The sequence below is a fragment of the Bufo bufo genome, chromosome 5 (genome assembly GCF_905171765.1).
Source record: "Bufo bufo chromosome 5, aBufBuf1.1, whole genome shotgun sequence".
Classification (NCBI taxonomy): domain Eukaryota; kingdom Metazoa; phylum Chordata; class Amphibia; order Anura; family Bufonidae; genus Bufo; species Bufo bufo.
The window spans coordinates 177410874-177427169 of NC_053393.1; the positions used below are offsets into that span (position 1 = coordinate 177410874).

The window sequence follows — 16296 nt, forward strand, 5'->3', positions numbered from 1 at the left end:
TAGGCTGGTGCTTTTTCCTATATTGTGCAAGCACGACCACTGCTGATGGATTGCAGGGTGGTCATAACCATGGAAGCGAGCAGTGTATAATGTTATGGAAAAACTAATCCAGCCAGCAAAGGAGGCAACATGGACAATCACAATACATTAGTAAGTGCCTTGTATTAACTTTCTCTACACCAGGCATGCTCAACCTGTGGCCCTGCCAGCCCTGTGCGCTGGTGAAATCTCGCGCCGTTCAGCTTTCGGCGCTGGCAGCCTGCGAGCGTCTTTCCCTCACCGAGCCTGTGCCGAATGCTGAACGGCGCGAGATGTCACCAGAGCACAGGGCTGGCAGACAGATGCGAGCGCTCCCTGGCCTGGTTAATCAGGACTTGGAGGGAGGCGACAAAGGTGGGAGAACGGAGCCTCTAGGAGCAGGAACAACACCCCCCCCCTGCTCCTAGAGGCTAATTAGCATATTATAAAAGTTAGATTTCTGGCGTAACGGGGGCATAGATAAAAGTAGGAATAGGCTAGTTAGGTTTAGCTGACATTAGCACATCGCTACTGACAGCTAGCTTAATAGGGTTAGGGCTACTTTCACACCTGCGTTTAGGTGCGGATCCCTCTGGTATCTGCACAGACGGATCCGCATCTATAATGCAAACGCTTGTATCCGTTCAGTACAGATCCGTTTGCATTACCATGAACAAAAAAAACAAAAAAATCTGTTTTGACTTACATTGAAAGTCAATGGGAGGCGGATCCGTTTTCAATTGCACCATATTGTGTCAGTAAAAACGGATCCATCCCCATTGACTTACATTGTAAGTCAGGACGGATCCGTTTGGCTCAGTTTCGTCAGACAAGCAGCGTTTTTGTGTCCGCCTCCAGAGCGGAATGGAGGCGGAACGGAGCCAAACTGATACATTCTGAACGGATCCTTATCTATTCAGAATGCATTGGGGCTGAACTAATCCGTTTTGGGCCGCTTGTGAGAGCCCTGAAACGGATCTCACAAGCAGACCCAGAAACGCTAGTGTGAAAGTAGCCTGAATCTGGTGACAGAATCCCTTTAAGGACAGATACTATTTCTCCCTTCTTTTGAATCCATTCCTGGTTTTGGCTTCAAAAACTGCATAAAAAAAAACCTGAAAAAAACAAGTGCAACTTGTTTGCAATTTGCTGTCGCATGACTTTTAGAACTGTAATTTTGACTGTAAAAACAGCGAAGACGCAGGTGAGTTGCGACTAACATTAAAATCACCCGACGCTGCTTGCGACACAGAATCCATTAGGTCTGGGTTGGTTGAGACTGTTGCATCGCAGGCGCAGCATGTAGCGTGTTGAACTGCGACATCATTGACCATCATTAGATCAAGTGTCTCTGTGTAGCCCTAGCATAATACCACAGCCACGTTGCTGGCGAGTCGCGTGTTGCCCACAATTTACATAGTCCATGGAGTTAGTAGTATGCGACTTGCGACACATGACACAAAAGCCATTAGATCTGGATTTTTTGCGATTGTCTCATCACAACTGCAAAATGTAATGTGTCGCCATGTAGACTAATGGTTAACTTCATTTTTCTGTATAGCATAGCCTAGTAGACTACTATGCTGAGGTATTCAATAAAAAATATACTGTGTGTCGTACATGGGAGCCTACAGGCAATATATTCATATGTAAACCCAAATAGTGGTATATGCCTGAGTTACAATTTCGAAAATCCTTCTGTGGAACACTCGAACCTCATGTTAAAGGGGTTGTCCAGCCATTAATACCGATGACCTATCATCAGAATAGGTCATCAATATCTGATCTGCGGGGGTCTGACACCCGCACATCCCCGGCTATTGTAATAGTGTGTGGAGGGTTACCCCGTGCGGTGTAAGTCTTTTCTGGGAGCTGCTGCGGAAGTCTGGTCTCCCTTCTCTATCCTTACCCCTTACCCCTTCCGTCCTCCTTCCCGGTTCCTGAGAGGGTCTTGACCTTCCTGGCCTCCTGCGAACCTCTCCGTCCGTGTTCGCATGTTCGGCCGCTGGCCCGCGTGATGATCTGCTGGTTTGTTCAGCCTTTACTTCTGGGTTGTGGCGCTAGGAGAAAGCTGACCGGAAGGGCCGGGATGGCGGCTAGCGCGTGCCGAGGTGAAAAGCCCAGCTGGCTCACTGCCATGCTGGGTGGAAAAACGTGGCTGTTCCTCCATTCAGGCTGGTGTTGGCTGTATGATACATGGAGCAGGCTTAGCGCGTTGAACCCAATGAGACCACCAATGATACATCGGTACTACGATGGGATAAGAGGGGTTATACCCCAGCATGAAATATTTATTTTAATGCTTATGGGGTCATTTCTTGTTGCTGAGGTTTCAAAGGAGTCTTCTAGGAATACCCCCAAAGTAAAGGAAAGGGGATGTGGTGTGTGTAAGATGAAACTTCCTTCTGCCCGGGCAAAACCCCTATGTCAGGGGTGTATCAGCAAGTTAATGGAGGAGGAAGCTCTGTCTTTTATGGGCAGCATTAAACAGGTGATCCATGAAGAGGTCAGAGAGTCTGTTAGCGGTTTGATAAAGCACCGCACCAGTACTTCTGCTGCTAAAGACTCCCCCTCCAGTGACAGTGATATACTTTCTGGTCTGGAAGAAGGAAAGTGGGGGTCATCAGACGAGTCTTCTGAGGACAAGGCCGCAGGGAGACCACTATTTCATGTGGAGAACACGAACTCTGTAGTAAAGGCGGTTAGGGCTACTATGGGGTTGGTTGATCAGAAGCCACAGCATTCAGTCCAGGACTCTGTTTGAAGGTTTAGCTCCCAAGAAGAGAAAGGTGTTTGATGTGCATAAGAACATTCAGGAAGTGATTGCCAGAGAATGGAAAAGACCGGATAGGAGGTTTTTTGTCCCTTCTTCGGTGAAGCGGAAGTATCCGTTTGATGAGGAATTGTCTGCTCCCTGAGATAGGCGCCCATAACTTGATGCCCTGGTAGCGAAAATGTCCAAGAAAGCCGCACTCCCCTTTGATGATATGGGTTTGCTCAAGGACCCAATGGACAGGAGGGCAGAGGTTTATTTAAAGAAAAATTGGGAAGCCTCTGCGGCGGCTTTTAAACCTGCTATTGCTGCTACGTCTGTTGCCAGGTCCCTGAAGGTGTGGATGGGGGCGTTAGAGGCTCACATTAAAGGGGGTACCTACTTCCTACCTTCCGTACTATAAATAATGCCTTGTATTTCTTAGATGATGCTTCTGCGGATACTTTAAGATTTTCCGCTAAAGATTCCGCCCTATCCAACTCTGCCCGGCGGGCAATTTGGTTGAAAGCCCGGAATGGGGATGCTAGTTCCAAGGCAAAACTTTGTGCTATCCCTTGTCAAGGAGAGTTTTTTGTTTGGGCCTGTCCTTGATGATTTACTGGAAAAGGCCTCGGACAAAAAGAAGGGCTTTCCCTCTGTTAGGCAGGCACCCAGAAAGTCTTTCTGTCCCAGATTTAATAAGGGAGTCTTTAAGGGGAAAGAAAGAGCAAAACAATTTGCAGGTCCAGGTAAGAAGAGTAAGGGATTTCTTTTTTCCGGGTCAGATGCTACAAAAAAGTAGTCCCGATGACGCAAGAGCACCTATTGGGGGTCGTCTGTCTCTTTGTGCACCTCAGTGGCAGAAGATCTCCAACAGCCCTTGGATAAATTCTGTGATAGGGGAGGGCCTAAAATGAAATTTTCAGAGTTTTCCAGTAGGGAGATTTGTAATTACAGATTACCGTTCAGATCCCGCAAAACAATCTGCCATCATCTCAGAGGTTTTTTCCCTGATAGAAAAAAGGGTGTTGGTAAGAGTCCCAGAGCAGGAATTGACAGAGGTGTTTTATTCAACTCTTTTTCTGGTCAAGAAGCCAAATGGCTCATTTCGGACTATAATAAACTTGAAGTGTTTGAACCAATTTCTGCAGTACAAGAGATTTCGTCCATCAAGTCAGCAGTGAACAATCTCTTCCTGGATTGCTTCATGGCCACAGTAGACCTGAGGGATGCGTACTGTCATGTCCACATTCATCCCAGCCACCAGAGGTTTCTGAGGTTAACAGATTAGTTAGAGAGAGAGATTCTGCATCTTCAATTCCGGGCATTACCCTTCGGCCTCGCTCAAGCTCCAAGGTTTTCACAAATATTGTTTCTGAAATGATGGCCCACGTCAGGGAGAAGGAGATCATCATTATACCATACCTAGACAATTTTCTGCTGGTGGCCTGGTCAGGTCAGATTCTTCAGGGTCAGATTGCCTGGTTGAGGGAAGTTCTTGATAAGCTGGGATGGGAGATAAACCTAGAAAAATCCAGTTTATTCCCAAGCCAGAGATGCAGTTTCCTAGGAATGATTTTTGACTCCAGTTCCCAGAAGTGCCTGCTACCCCTGCAAAAAGCTTTACTAATCAGATCAAGAGTTCAGCTTCACTCGTCTCAGTCAGTCACCATAAGAGAGGCCGTGTCGGTACCGGGTCTCATGACAGCCACTATTCCAGGGGTGGAGTGGGCCCAGTACCATTCAAGGCTTCTTCACCTCCTGCGGGACTGGGACAGAAGTCTCCCCTCTCTGGACACAGAGATCAGTGCAGTCTCTAGGTAAAATTTCTCTCGGGGCGAGTGTCACCCCCCCCCCCCTCAAAACTGCTCGATGAAATCATAGCAGAAGAGTACTTGCAACCGTCTCACTATATATATATATATATATATATATATACAGGGAGTGCAGAATTATTAGGCAAGTTGTATTTTTGAGGATTAATTTTATTATTGAACAACAACCATGTTCTCAATGAACCCAAAAAACTCATTAATATCAAAGCTGAATATTTTTGGAAGTAGTTTTTAGTTTATTTTTAGTTTTAGCTATTTTAGGGGGATATCTGTGTGTGCAGGTGACTATTAATGTGCATAATTATTAGGCAACTTAACAAAAAACAAATATATACCCATTTCAATTATTTATTTTTATCAGTGAAACCAATATAACATCTCAACATTCACAAATATACATTTCTGACATTCAAAAACAAAAACAAATCAGTGACCAATATAGCCACCTTTCTTTGCAAGGACACTCAAAAGCCTGCCATCCATGGATTCTGTCAGTGTTTTGATCTGTTCACCATCAACATTGCGTGCAGCAGCAACCACAGCCTCCCAGACACTGTTCAGAGAGGTGTACTGTTTTCCCTCCTTGTAAATCTCACATTTGATGATGGACCACAGGTTCTCAATGGGGTTCAGATCAGGTGAACAAGGAGGCCATGTCATTAGATTTTCTTCTATTATACCCTTTCTTGCCAGCCACGCTGTGGAGTACTTGGACGCGTGTGATGGAGCATTGTCCTGCATGAAAATCATGTTTTTCTTGAAGGATGCAGACTTCTTCCTGTACCACTGCTTGAAGAAGGTGTCTTCCAGAAACTGGCAGTAGGACTGGGAGTTGAGCTTGACTCCATCCTCAACCCGAAAAGGCCCCACAAGCTCATCTTTGATGATACCAGCCCAAACCAGTACTCCACCTCCACCTTGCTGGCGTCTGAGTCGGACTGGAGCTCTCTGCCCTTTACCAATCCAGCCACGGGCCCATCCATCTGGCCCATCAAGACTCACTCTCATTTCATCAGTCCATAAAACCTTAGAAAAATCAGTCTTGAGATATTTCTTGGCCCAGTCTTGACGTTTCAGCTTGTGTGTCTTGTTCAGTGGTGGTCGTCTTTCAGCCTTTCTTACCTTGGCCATGTCTCTGAGTATTGCACACCTTGTGCTTTTGGGCACTCCAGTGATGTTGCAGCTCTGAAATATGGGCAAACTGGTGGCAAGTGGCATCTTGGCAGCTGCACGCTTGACTTTTCTCAGTTCATGGGCAGTTATTTTGCGCCTTGGTTTTTCCACACGCTTCTTGCGACCCTGTTGACTATTTTGAATGAAACGCTTGATTGTTCAATGATCACGCTTCAGAAGCTTTGCAATTTTAAGAGTGCTGCATCCCTCTGCAAGATATCTCACTATTTTTGACTTTTCTGAGCCTGTCAAGTCCTTCTTTTGACCCATTTTGCCAAAGGAAAGGAAGTTGCCTAATAATTCTGCACACCTAATATAGGGTGTTGATGTCATTAGACCACACCCCTTCTCATTACAGAGATGCACATCACCTAATATGCTTAATTGGTAGTAGGCTTTCGAGCCTATACAGCTTGGAGTAAGACAACATGCATAAAGAGGATGATGTGGTCAAAATACTCATTTTCCTAATAATTCTGCACGCAGTGTATAAATATATATATATATATATATTACACTGCTCAAAAAAATAAAGGGAACACTTAAACAACACAATATAACTCCAAGTCAATCCCACTTCTGTGAAATCAAACTGTCCACTTAGGAAGCAACACTCAGTGACAATCAATTTCACATGCTGTTGTGCAAATGGGATAGACAACAGGTGGAAATTATAGGCAATTAGCAAGACACCCCCAATAAAAGAGTGGTTCTGCAGCTGGTAACCACAGACCACTTCTCCGTTCCTATGCTTCCTGGCTGATGTTTTGGTCACTTTTGAATGCTGGCGGTGCTTTCACTCCAGTGGTAGCTTGAGACGGAGTCTACAACCCACACAAGTGGCTCAGGTAGTGCAGCTTATCCAGGATGGCACATCAATGCGAGCTGTGGCAAGAAGGTTTGCTGTGTCTGTCAGCGTAGTGTCCAGAGCATGGAGGCACTACCAGGAGACAGGCCAGTACATCAGGAGACGTGGAGGAGGCCATAGGAGGGCAACAACCCAGCAGTAGGACTGCTACCTCCGCCTTTGTGCAAGGAGGAACAGGAGGAGCACTGCCAGAGCCCTGTAAAATGACCTCCAGCAGGCCACAAATGTGCATGTGTCTGCTCAAACGGTCAGAAACAGACTCCATGAGGGTGATATGAGGGCCCGACGTCCACAGGTGGGGGTTGTGCTTACAGCCCAACACCGTGCAGGACGTTTGGCATTTGCCAGAGAACACCAAGATTGGCAAATTCGCCACTGGCGCCCTGTGCTCTTCACAGATGAAAGCAGGTTCACACTGAGCACATGTGACAGAGTCTTGAGATGCCATGGAGAACGTTCTGCTGCCTGCAACATTCTCCAGCATGACCGGTTTGGCATTGGGTCAGTAATGGTGTGGGGTGGCATTTCTTTGGAGGGCCGCACAGCCCTCCATGTGCTCGCCAGAGGTAGCCTGACTGCCATTAGGTACCGAGATGAGAGCCTCAGACCCCTTGTGAGACCATATGCTGGTGCGGTTGGCCCTGGGTTCCTCCTAATGCCAGACAATGCTAGACCTCATGTGGCTGGAGTGTGTCAGCAGTTCCTTCAAGACGAAGGCATTGATGCTATGGACTGGCCCGCCCGTTCCCCAGACCCGAATCCAATTGAGCACATCTGGGACATCATGTCTCGCTCTATCCACCAACGTCACGTTGCACCACAGACTGTCCAGGAGTTGGCAGATGCTTTAGTCCAGGTCTGGGAGGAGATCCCTCAGGAGACCGTCCGCCACCTCATCAGGAGCATGCACAGGCATTGTAGGGAGGTCATACAGGCACGTGGAGGCCACACACACTACTGAGCCTCATTTTGACTTGTTTTAAGGACATTACATTAAAGTTGGATCAGCCTGCAGTGTGTTTTTCAACTTTAATTTTGAGTGTGACTCCAAATCCAGACCTCCATGGGTTGAAAAATTTGATTTCCATTTTAAAATTTGTGATTTTGTTGTCAGCACATTCAACTATGTAAAGAACAAAGTATTTCAGAAGAATATTTAATTAATTCAGATCTAGGATGTTATTTTTGTGTTCCCTTTATTTTTTTGAGCAGTGTGTGTGTGTGTGTGTGTGTGTGTGTGTGTGTGTATATGTATATATATATATATATATATATATTTTTTTTTAAATTGCAGTATAAAGGAAGGCAATAGCCTTTGAAGAGTAGTCATGAAATACAATCATCAATAATGTGCAAAACCAAAAAACTGTCATGTTAGCATTTAATAACTAACTAAAACCCAATCACAGCAGGTCTCAACTAGCACACGCAAGTACGCAAGTAAATGTACAAAAACCAAGTAACATATAAAACCAGATTCAAAGCATAGATGGCATGGCGGATTAATGTATACTGTACATAAAATGTATGGAGGTTACACCATGCCGTACAATATAACCTCTGTGCCATGCTGTACAATAAACAGTATAACCCCTACACAGTGTAGCGGTATACTGTATATTGTGTGGCACAGTGTATGCTATATGTGTATAACAAACATATTCCACATGAAAACTTACAATTACTTGGCTTGGCCCTTGGGGATCTCGGACGCCACTTCAACACTTTGGCTGGGGGGCTCGGTGAAGCTGATGTTGTGTTTTATCCTAATGAAAAAGATTTCATAATAAGGATTTGGAGAAAGGGCAGAGGGATAGCAGAGCAGGGAGAGGCTGGTGCTGCTATTAGGGGGTCATACCACGGGGGAGTAATAAAGCCCACCATAATGCCCCCCCAGTAGTAATAATTCTCCTTTATAATGTGCAAAACATGCCCCCAGTTGAGCTAATGTTCCAATAATGTGCCAATATAAAATACCCCTTCTTAGTGCCCCCGTAGATGACCCCATAGTGCTCTTCTCTCCCCTTCCCCATAGTACCCATAATAATGTCCTAGTATAAAATGCCCCTATACAGAGCCCCCCATATAAAATACCCCTTCTTTTTAGCCTCAGTAGATGCCCCTATTGTGCCACCCAATAATGTTCCAGTAATAAGTGCCCCCATAGATGCCCCCCAATCATGTGTCCGTAATAAGAGCCCCCCCTATTATGTGCCAGTAGCCCCCCTATTATGTGCCAGTAGCCCCCCCCTTATGTGCCAGTAGCCGCCCCCCCCCCTATGTCCCAGTATTGTAATTTGTGTATATATATATATATATATATATATATATATATATATATATAATTATACTTGCCTCCTCCAGGATGCGATGCAGGTCTCTTCCGGCCTGTGTCCCTCGCTGGCTCAGGCGGCGCGATGATGTCATTGCGCCGCCTGCACCGGCCTCTCATAGGCTGCCAGCACTAGGCCGGCAGCCTATCAGAGGAACAGGGAGGGGACACACCTCTCCCTCCCCTGCCGCAGCACAGACATTTGTATTGCTGTCCTGAGGACGGTGATACAGATGACTATAGAGATGAGTGAGCGCTTCCATAATGGAAGTGCAGCGCTCATCTCCTGCTGTGCCCTGCCGGCTGCCCGCCTGGTCCAAGAAACGGCCCTGACAGAGATATCTCTATCTTCCCAGACCCTAGATTCCTTGGGGTGGTGGATAGATCTAAAAAACCTAGAAAGAGGAGTTCCTTGGATCAGGGAGGTGGTTCTCCCCTTAACCACGGAGTCTCCCGGGCATCAGAGGCAGGAACGTAAGGGTCTAGTCGGACAACACGAGAGCCATGGCCTATATCAACTGGCAGGGAGGTACAAGGGCTCAGGACCTAATGGCTCTCACTCATCAGATTTTTAGCCTAGCAGAAGCTTCTCTATTATTTCTTTCTGCAGTACATCTAAGGGGTTCAGACAATGTGAAAGCGGACTTCAGTCATCAACTATACCAGGGAGAGTGGTCCCTAGATCAGGGGGTTTTCAATCAAGTGGCAGCATTGTGGGGTCCTCCGGAGATAGATCTCTTTGCCACCAGGGCAAACAGGAAGGTAGAGGTCTTCTTTACCCTTTCTCTGCAGGAGCATCCGAGAGCAGTAGATGCACTGGTCCAGTCTTGGAGGCAGGGCCTTCTGTATGCCTTTCCCCTGCTAAAATTGCTACCAAGAGTCCTCAAGAAAATCGGAGAGGAGGAGGCCTAGGTAATAGTTATAGCTCCCTTTTGGCCAAGAAGGGTGTGGTTTTCCTGGCTCCGCAAAATGTCGAAAGCAACACCATGGGTGCTTCCAGAATCTCAGGAGCTTCTGTCCCAGGGTCCAGTTTTTCACCCAGAGGTGAAGAATATGCACCTGACTGCCTGGTTATTGAGAGGGAGATTTTAAAGAAAAGAGGTCTCTCCGAGGATGTGGTAAACACTCTGTTGGCCAGTCGGAAAAAGGTCACTTATGAGATCTACCTTTGTTTGGAGGACCTTTTTCAGATTCACCCAAAAACCTGTGGATGTGCTAGAAGCTCCTGACATCCCGCTTGTATTAGATTTCCTACAGGAGGGATGGAACAAAAAACTTTAGGCCCAGCACTTTGAAGGTCCGGATTTCAGCCTTAAGCGCCTTATTTAAGTTAGCGAAACATCCTTGGATTAGGAGGTTTATAACAGCAGTGTCTAAGTTATCCCCGGTCTGTAAAAATAGAATTCCCCCGAGGGATTTAAATTTGGTTCTCTCCTCTTTCACTTCAGACCCTTTCCAGTTTATTGATAAAATCTCCCCAAAGTTGCTCTCCCTTAAGCTTGCTTTTCTTCTGGCCATTACTTCGGCTAGAAGAGTTAGTAAGATTTCTGCTCTCTTGGTTGACCCTCCCTATTTGGTGATCCTGGAAGATCGGGTAGTGATTTCTCCTGATCCTTCTTTTTTTACCAAAAGTCTCTTCACGTTTTCGCCTTTCTCAGGCGATAGTACCGTATTTTTCGCCCTATAAGACGCATCGGCCCATAAGACGCACCTAGGTTTTTAAGGAGGAAAATAAGAAAAAATATATTTTTATCCAAAAGGTGTACTTTTGGTCGGTTTTAACTAATGGCGGTCTGTGCATGACACTATTATGGGGGATCTGTGGATGATGCACTGTTATGGGGTGGGGGATTTGTGGATGGCATTATGATGTGGGGGGATCTGTGGATGGCATTATGATGGTGGGGGGGATCTGTGGATGGCATTATGATGGTGGGGGGCTGCAGGCGGCCGTAACTCACTAAGGTCACGTGCCTGCTCCGCCTACTGTATAATACAGTACATACTGAGCGGCGGGCCAGAGTACAGTGCCTGCACTGCCCGCCGCTCTCCCCGCCTACTACAGACCCTCCTCCCTCCTCACTAATTCATCGCAGTCTGCGATGTAAATTGCCAGCATTTGCCCCATAAGACGCAGGGGCACTTTTCCCCCACTTTTGGGGGGGGGGGAAAGTGCGTCTTATGGGGCGAAAAATACGGTATTAGCTTCCTTCTGTGCTTCCCCTAAAAAAAAAAAAATAAGGAATCCGAGTACCACTATCTAGATGTTAAGAGATGTATTTTGCAATATCTACAGGTCACTCAGCCTTGGAGATCCTCCTCACGTCTGCTGATTTTGTCTCGGGGAGCAAAAAAGGGATCTGCAGCCTCGTCTCACACTATTGCTAGATGGATAAGACAGGCCATTTCCTTAGCTTACTCTTCTAAACGGATTGTTCCGCCCTCGTGATTCGGGGCTCACTCTACTAGATCAGTCTCCACGTCATGGGCAGAGAGAGCTTCTGCCTTTATAGAGCAGATTTGTAAGGCATCTACCTGGAGTTCTCCACGTACGTTTTTTAGACACTATAGACTACAGTTGCCATCTATTGAAGGTCTTGCCTTTAGTTGTAAAGTACTTCAGGCTGTGGTCCCAACCTAGACAAATTCTTACCTATTCTCCAGGGGTGCTGTCATAGGCGAGATTGGATTACACTTACCGGTAATTTGGTTTTCTTTGAGCCTATGACAGCACCCGGTTAATTCCCAACCCTATATAAAAATTGTATAGAGATATATACGGTATATATATAAAAAAAATAATAGGTTGTTAAGATGTTATGTTTCTTAGTTCTTGAGAATAGGACTGGAGATAGAGGGGATGATCCCTCCTTTAAAAGGCAGTTCTGGTTCCTGTTTCCAGTCCTGAGGAGGTGGAGGCGGTCTCTCCAGGGGTGCTGTCATAGGCTCAAAGAAAGCGATTACCGGTAAGTGTAATCCAATCTTTCCAGTCTGCGCATGCGCAGTTCTTTCTACCTTTTTGAAAAAATTAAATACCGGATGCAGTTTTCCGGATGATACCGGAAAGACGGATCCGGTATTTCAATGTATAAGTCTAATGGATCTGGAAAAAAAAGATATCCGTTTGCATCCGGATTTCCAGATCCGACAGGCAGTTCCGGCAACGGAACTGCCTGCTGGATTCTAACAACGCCAGTGTAAAAGTACCCTTACCTCAACACGGAGAACTATGAAAAGATTTAGGATTTGCTATATTTTAAAAGAATGCGCTTACAGGCTAAATTTTTGTGATATTTAGCTGCAAATCAGGTGTAAATGCAACAATGTTTAACAGATATTGCTCCTTTTTTCTTTGTATTTTCATAAATGACCCCTTGTCTGTATAATTCTCCGACATGTCACTGCTTTACTTTTATAATCCTTTTAGTTCTGTAAATCTGAAAGAAGCTTATGTACTGTACACGCCTTTTTCTTTTCTTTATGTCTACTACCACCCTAGCTTGGGGCAAGCAGTGTTTGACACCACCTGTTGCTACACTAAAAAGGGTATGTGCAGAAAATCTGCAAGTCTGGACCAAAACCCCACAAAAACCCCACACAAATCAGCACTATTTATTGCAGTTTGGGCATGTTTTTGGTGTGGATTTGATGCAGGTCTCCCCCTTCTATTAAAAAGGGGGAAATCTGCACAAAAAAGCAACAACACTTGACATGCTGCAGATTTCAAAGTCTGTCTATTTCACCACCTATAGGTTAGTAACCCCTATAGCTGGCAGTTGATCTGCACCGGCTTTTACATAACTTTGGCGCATTCAGCGTTAGTGTTAATATTAGCCCCCTTTCCTTGCTGTCTTACATTTGGACCATTTTCTATGCCTAAAACAGGCATAGAAAATTATGCCTGTGCTACTCCCACTTTTTTTTAGACCTGGCATGAGCGGGGAAAACTCTCAGATTTTGACGAAGAAAACCTTTGTGCCATAATCTTTGCCAAAAATACAACTAATATAGGCGTATTTCTGGATAGTAAATGACCCCCAGTGTACATGAGATTTGGCTAATCTCATACGCTTTGCTAGTACTGTATGCTGTGGTTTTTCCTGCGTGGAATAAACCTAGCGTAATTTGCACCCTTAGGCCCCTTTCACAACGAGTGAGTTTTCCGCGCGGGTGCAATGCGTGACGTGAACTCATAGCACCCGCACTGAATCCTGATCCATTCATTTCAATGGGTCTGTGTACATGAGCGTTTTTTTTTTTTTTTTTTTTTCTTCACGCATCAGTTCTGCGTTGCGTGAAATACGCAGCATCCTCTATATTCTGTGTTTTTTCATGCAGCCCTGGCCCCAAAGAAGTGAATGGGGCTTCAGTGAAAAACGCATTGCATCCGGAAGCAAGTGCGGATGCAATGCGTTTTTCACTGATGGTTGCTAGGAGATGTTTTTTGTAAACCTTAAGTTTTTTATCACGCTCGTGAAAAACGCATTGCACTCGCGCGGAAAAAACTGAACGCAGTTGCAGACAAAACTAACTGAACTTGCTTGCAAAATGGTGCGAGTTTCACTGAAAGCACCCTGAACTTATCCGGACCTAATCCGTCACCCTCGTGTGAAAGGGGCCTAAGAGTAAGGCTATACAGCGGCACGTGTCGTACAACTCCTAGTTGGAGAACAGTTGTGCAACACAAAAATATGTGCAACTTGCTGTCTCGTAACTATTTTAGAACTGTCATTTGGCTGTGAAAATACAGTTGCAGGCGAGTCCTGTGTGCGCCTCTGCTTAAAAGTGGAGACATGTTAAAGTCCAGTATCTCCCCACTGCCATATTTCAGATCAGTAAAACCTCATCCCATCTACATGAGGCCCCCCCCCCCCCCCCCTCTTATTGCTGCAAAACTGCAACATTATTTTATGGAGGCCAATGTGTTTGTCCTAACCCTTGAAGTATGTGCACATGGGAGTGCAGTTTATGTAGATTTTCCATGCAGATCCGCTGCGGTCAAACACCAAAATTTGCATTTGTTACTTGTGGATTTGCCCAAGATCTCACCCTTTGCATTGCAAATGGTGAAGTGTCCGGTGAAAATTTCTGCTCTTTGTACAGGAGATTTAGAAAATCCCATCTACTTAGTAGTGTATTACGCTGAAGATTTTCTGCACAAAAATGAATGTGTAATACACAGCATGTGCATGTGGGCTAATAGATGCCAAAAGCGTCCTGTGCCATCCACCTCTTGTTTATATGGACCCATAATACTGGCCATGTACATTGGCCAAACCAGCTTGACCCCCTTACGTGTATGGGGGGGCCTCCCGAATCTCCTTCGGTAGCAGATGTCAGGTTCAGATTTTGGGTTTTAGCATATCCAGTCTGTATGTTCTCGGCAGCAAAGCTGCTCTGGCATTGGCTTACACTACTATCCCTATTAAAAACACATGCATGCTCGGTATCGAGGAGTCTGGAAGAATACCTGTCTGCAGCACAAGCAACTGCTTGACTGTTATCTGGGGTACATTTGCATCTGCGGCATGGCTGATCTGGCACAAATGCCGTCTGTCCATTGCATGCAACGGTTTTTGTCCAGCTCAATGGGGGACCGGCAGTGAATTGTAGAATCTGGTGAAATCCGGAACAGCCTGCTGTATCTGCTTCTGGAGATGTGAACGTACCCTACGGCCCCATTCACACGAACGTAAGGCATCCGTGTTGCAGGCACTGGCTGTGTACACTTCGTGCTATGGATGAGGACCCATTGACTTAAATAGGTTCGCGATCCACAAGGTACGGCAAAAGATAGGACATGTCTTACCCTTTGTGGAGCGGAGGCACGGATCAGAAGCCCACGCTTTTCAGGTCTGTGCTTCCACACCACAAAAAATGGGACATCTTTTGTCGTGTTTTGCAGATCACTCACCCCTTCAAGTCAATGGATCCGCGCCCCAATACCGGCTAGCAGTCCGCAACACGGGCACAGCATCCATGTAGTCGTGTGAATGAGCCCTAATGTGCAGGTTGGGATTTGATTTACACATTGCATAAATAATATGTAGAGTTGAGCGAACCTGCCTTTTGGGAGTTTCGAGTTTGGGGGTTTAAGCGAATTAAGTAATGGATTCCGTTCTCACGGAATCCATCACCTAATTCAACGCCGGCATGCCGCATTATGCAAGTGTATGGCCGGCTCCGAGGGTTCCGTTCTGCTGGCCGTACACTTGTTTTATAACGGAATGCCTTATAAAGGCATTCAATGACGTTATAGATTCCGTGAGAACAGAATCCATTACGTAATTCACTTAAACCCCGAATTTGAACCTGCCAAAAGGTTCGCTCATCTCTAATAATATGCAGTAGAACCGGCCTAGAAATACAAATCTGCAGGGTCTGAACTCAGTCCAAAGACTGGAGTGTTTTAGCATGGGGGATATTTTCCTTAGTAATGAAGCAGAAGTGTGAAAACCTCACTTAGGACTGGGATTCTCAGCTATACCACCGTCGCCATGTCTGAACCCTGCCGTATACAGACAATCTCCCAATTAGCTGATTATTGTGTGCCAGGGAGGTGACTCCTCTAAGCAGATTACTGGCTTTCTATTCAGCCTGGAATGCAATGTAGTTTGGCTTAGTTGATCTGTAGGCATTACATTAAAATACTACTTCTATTGAGCTGTCTGACAACACGTTTTTAGTGCAGTTGTCACGGCATGGACTGCTGCTCTGTCCTGACAACTGGTGGCTTTTTCTGGCCATTTTACAGCCTTTATTTCTGGACATTAGGAGTACAAGCATCTGTGCGGTATAGGGGGGTTCAGAAATCTCCATATTTGAGGCGTTGTCACCTCCGCTCATAGCAACCAATTAATGCTTCCATTTGGTAAATTGCTGTGGAAGAATGAAAGCCGCACTGTGATTGGTTGCTATGGGAACCAAGGACTTTGTTTGAGGCAGTTCTGTCGAATAAAGGGTACGTTTTAGTGGCCCTGTGTTTTCTGTAAATGATCACTGTGCTTTCACAAAACTTTTGTGAAAGTGACGTATCAAAAAGTTTTTTTTATAGTTTGTTTTTTGTTTTTTTAAATGAAATGTTTAACGTATGGTGCTTCTTATTTGCAGATCAGTTACTACTGTGGGTTCCTCACTAACTCGAAAAGTTCTGTTCCCACCTCTTCCTCCTCCACCACGACCCTTTCGAGTATCAAATTGGGACAGAAGCCGGCGAAAAGGGGTGATGGCTGGCACCTTACAGGAACTGCTAGAAAAGGTACTTGTTCTGGATTTCTAATATATTTGTGAACTGTACTGTGCAAATTCAGGACAGCAC

General features: G+C 45.7%; 1 protein-coding gene across 1 annotated transcript in view; it reads left to right on the plus strand.

Moving 5' to 3' along the window:
* Positions 1–16296, plus strand: part of CIDEA (cell death inducing DFFA like effector a) — a 51265-nt gene that overhangs the window by 7873 nt on the left and 27096 nt on the right. The window contains exon 2 of the mRNA XM_040433256.1: positions 16089–16236. Within this exon, the coding sequence (XP_040289190.1) occupies positions 16089–16236 (148 nt within the window). The remainder of the gene's footprint in view (positions 1–16088; positions 16237–16296) is intronic.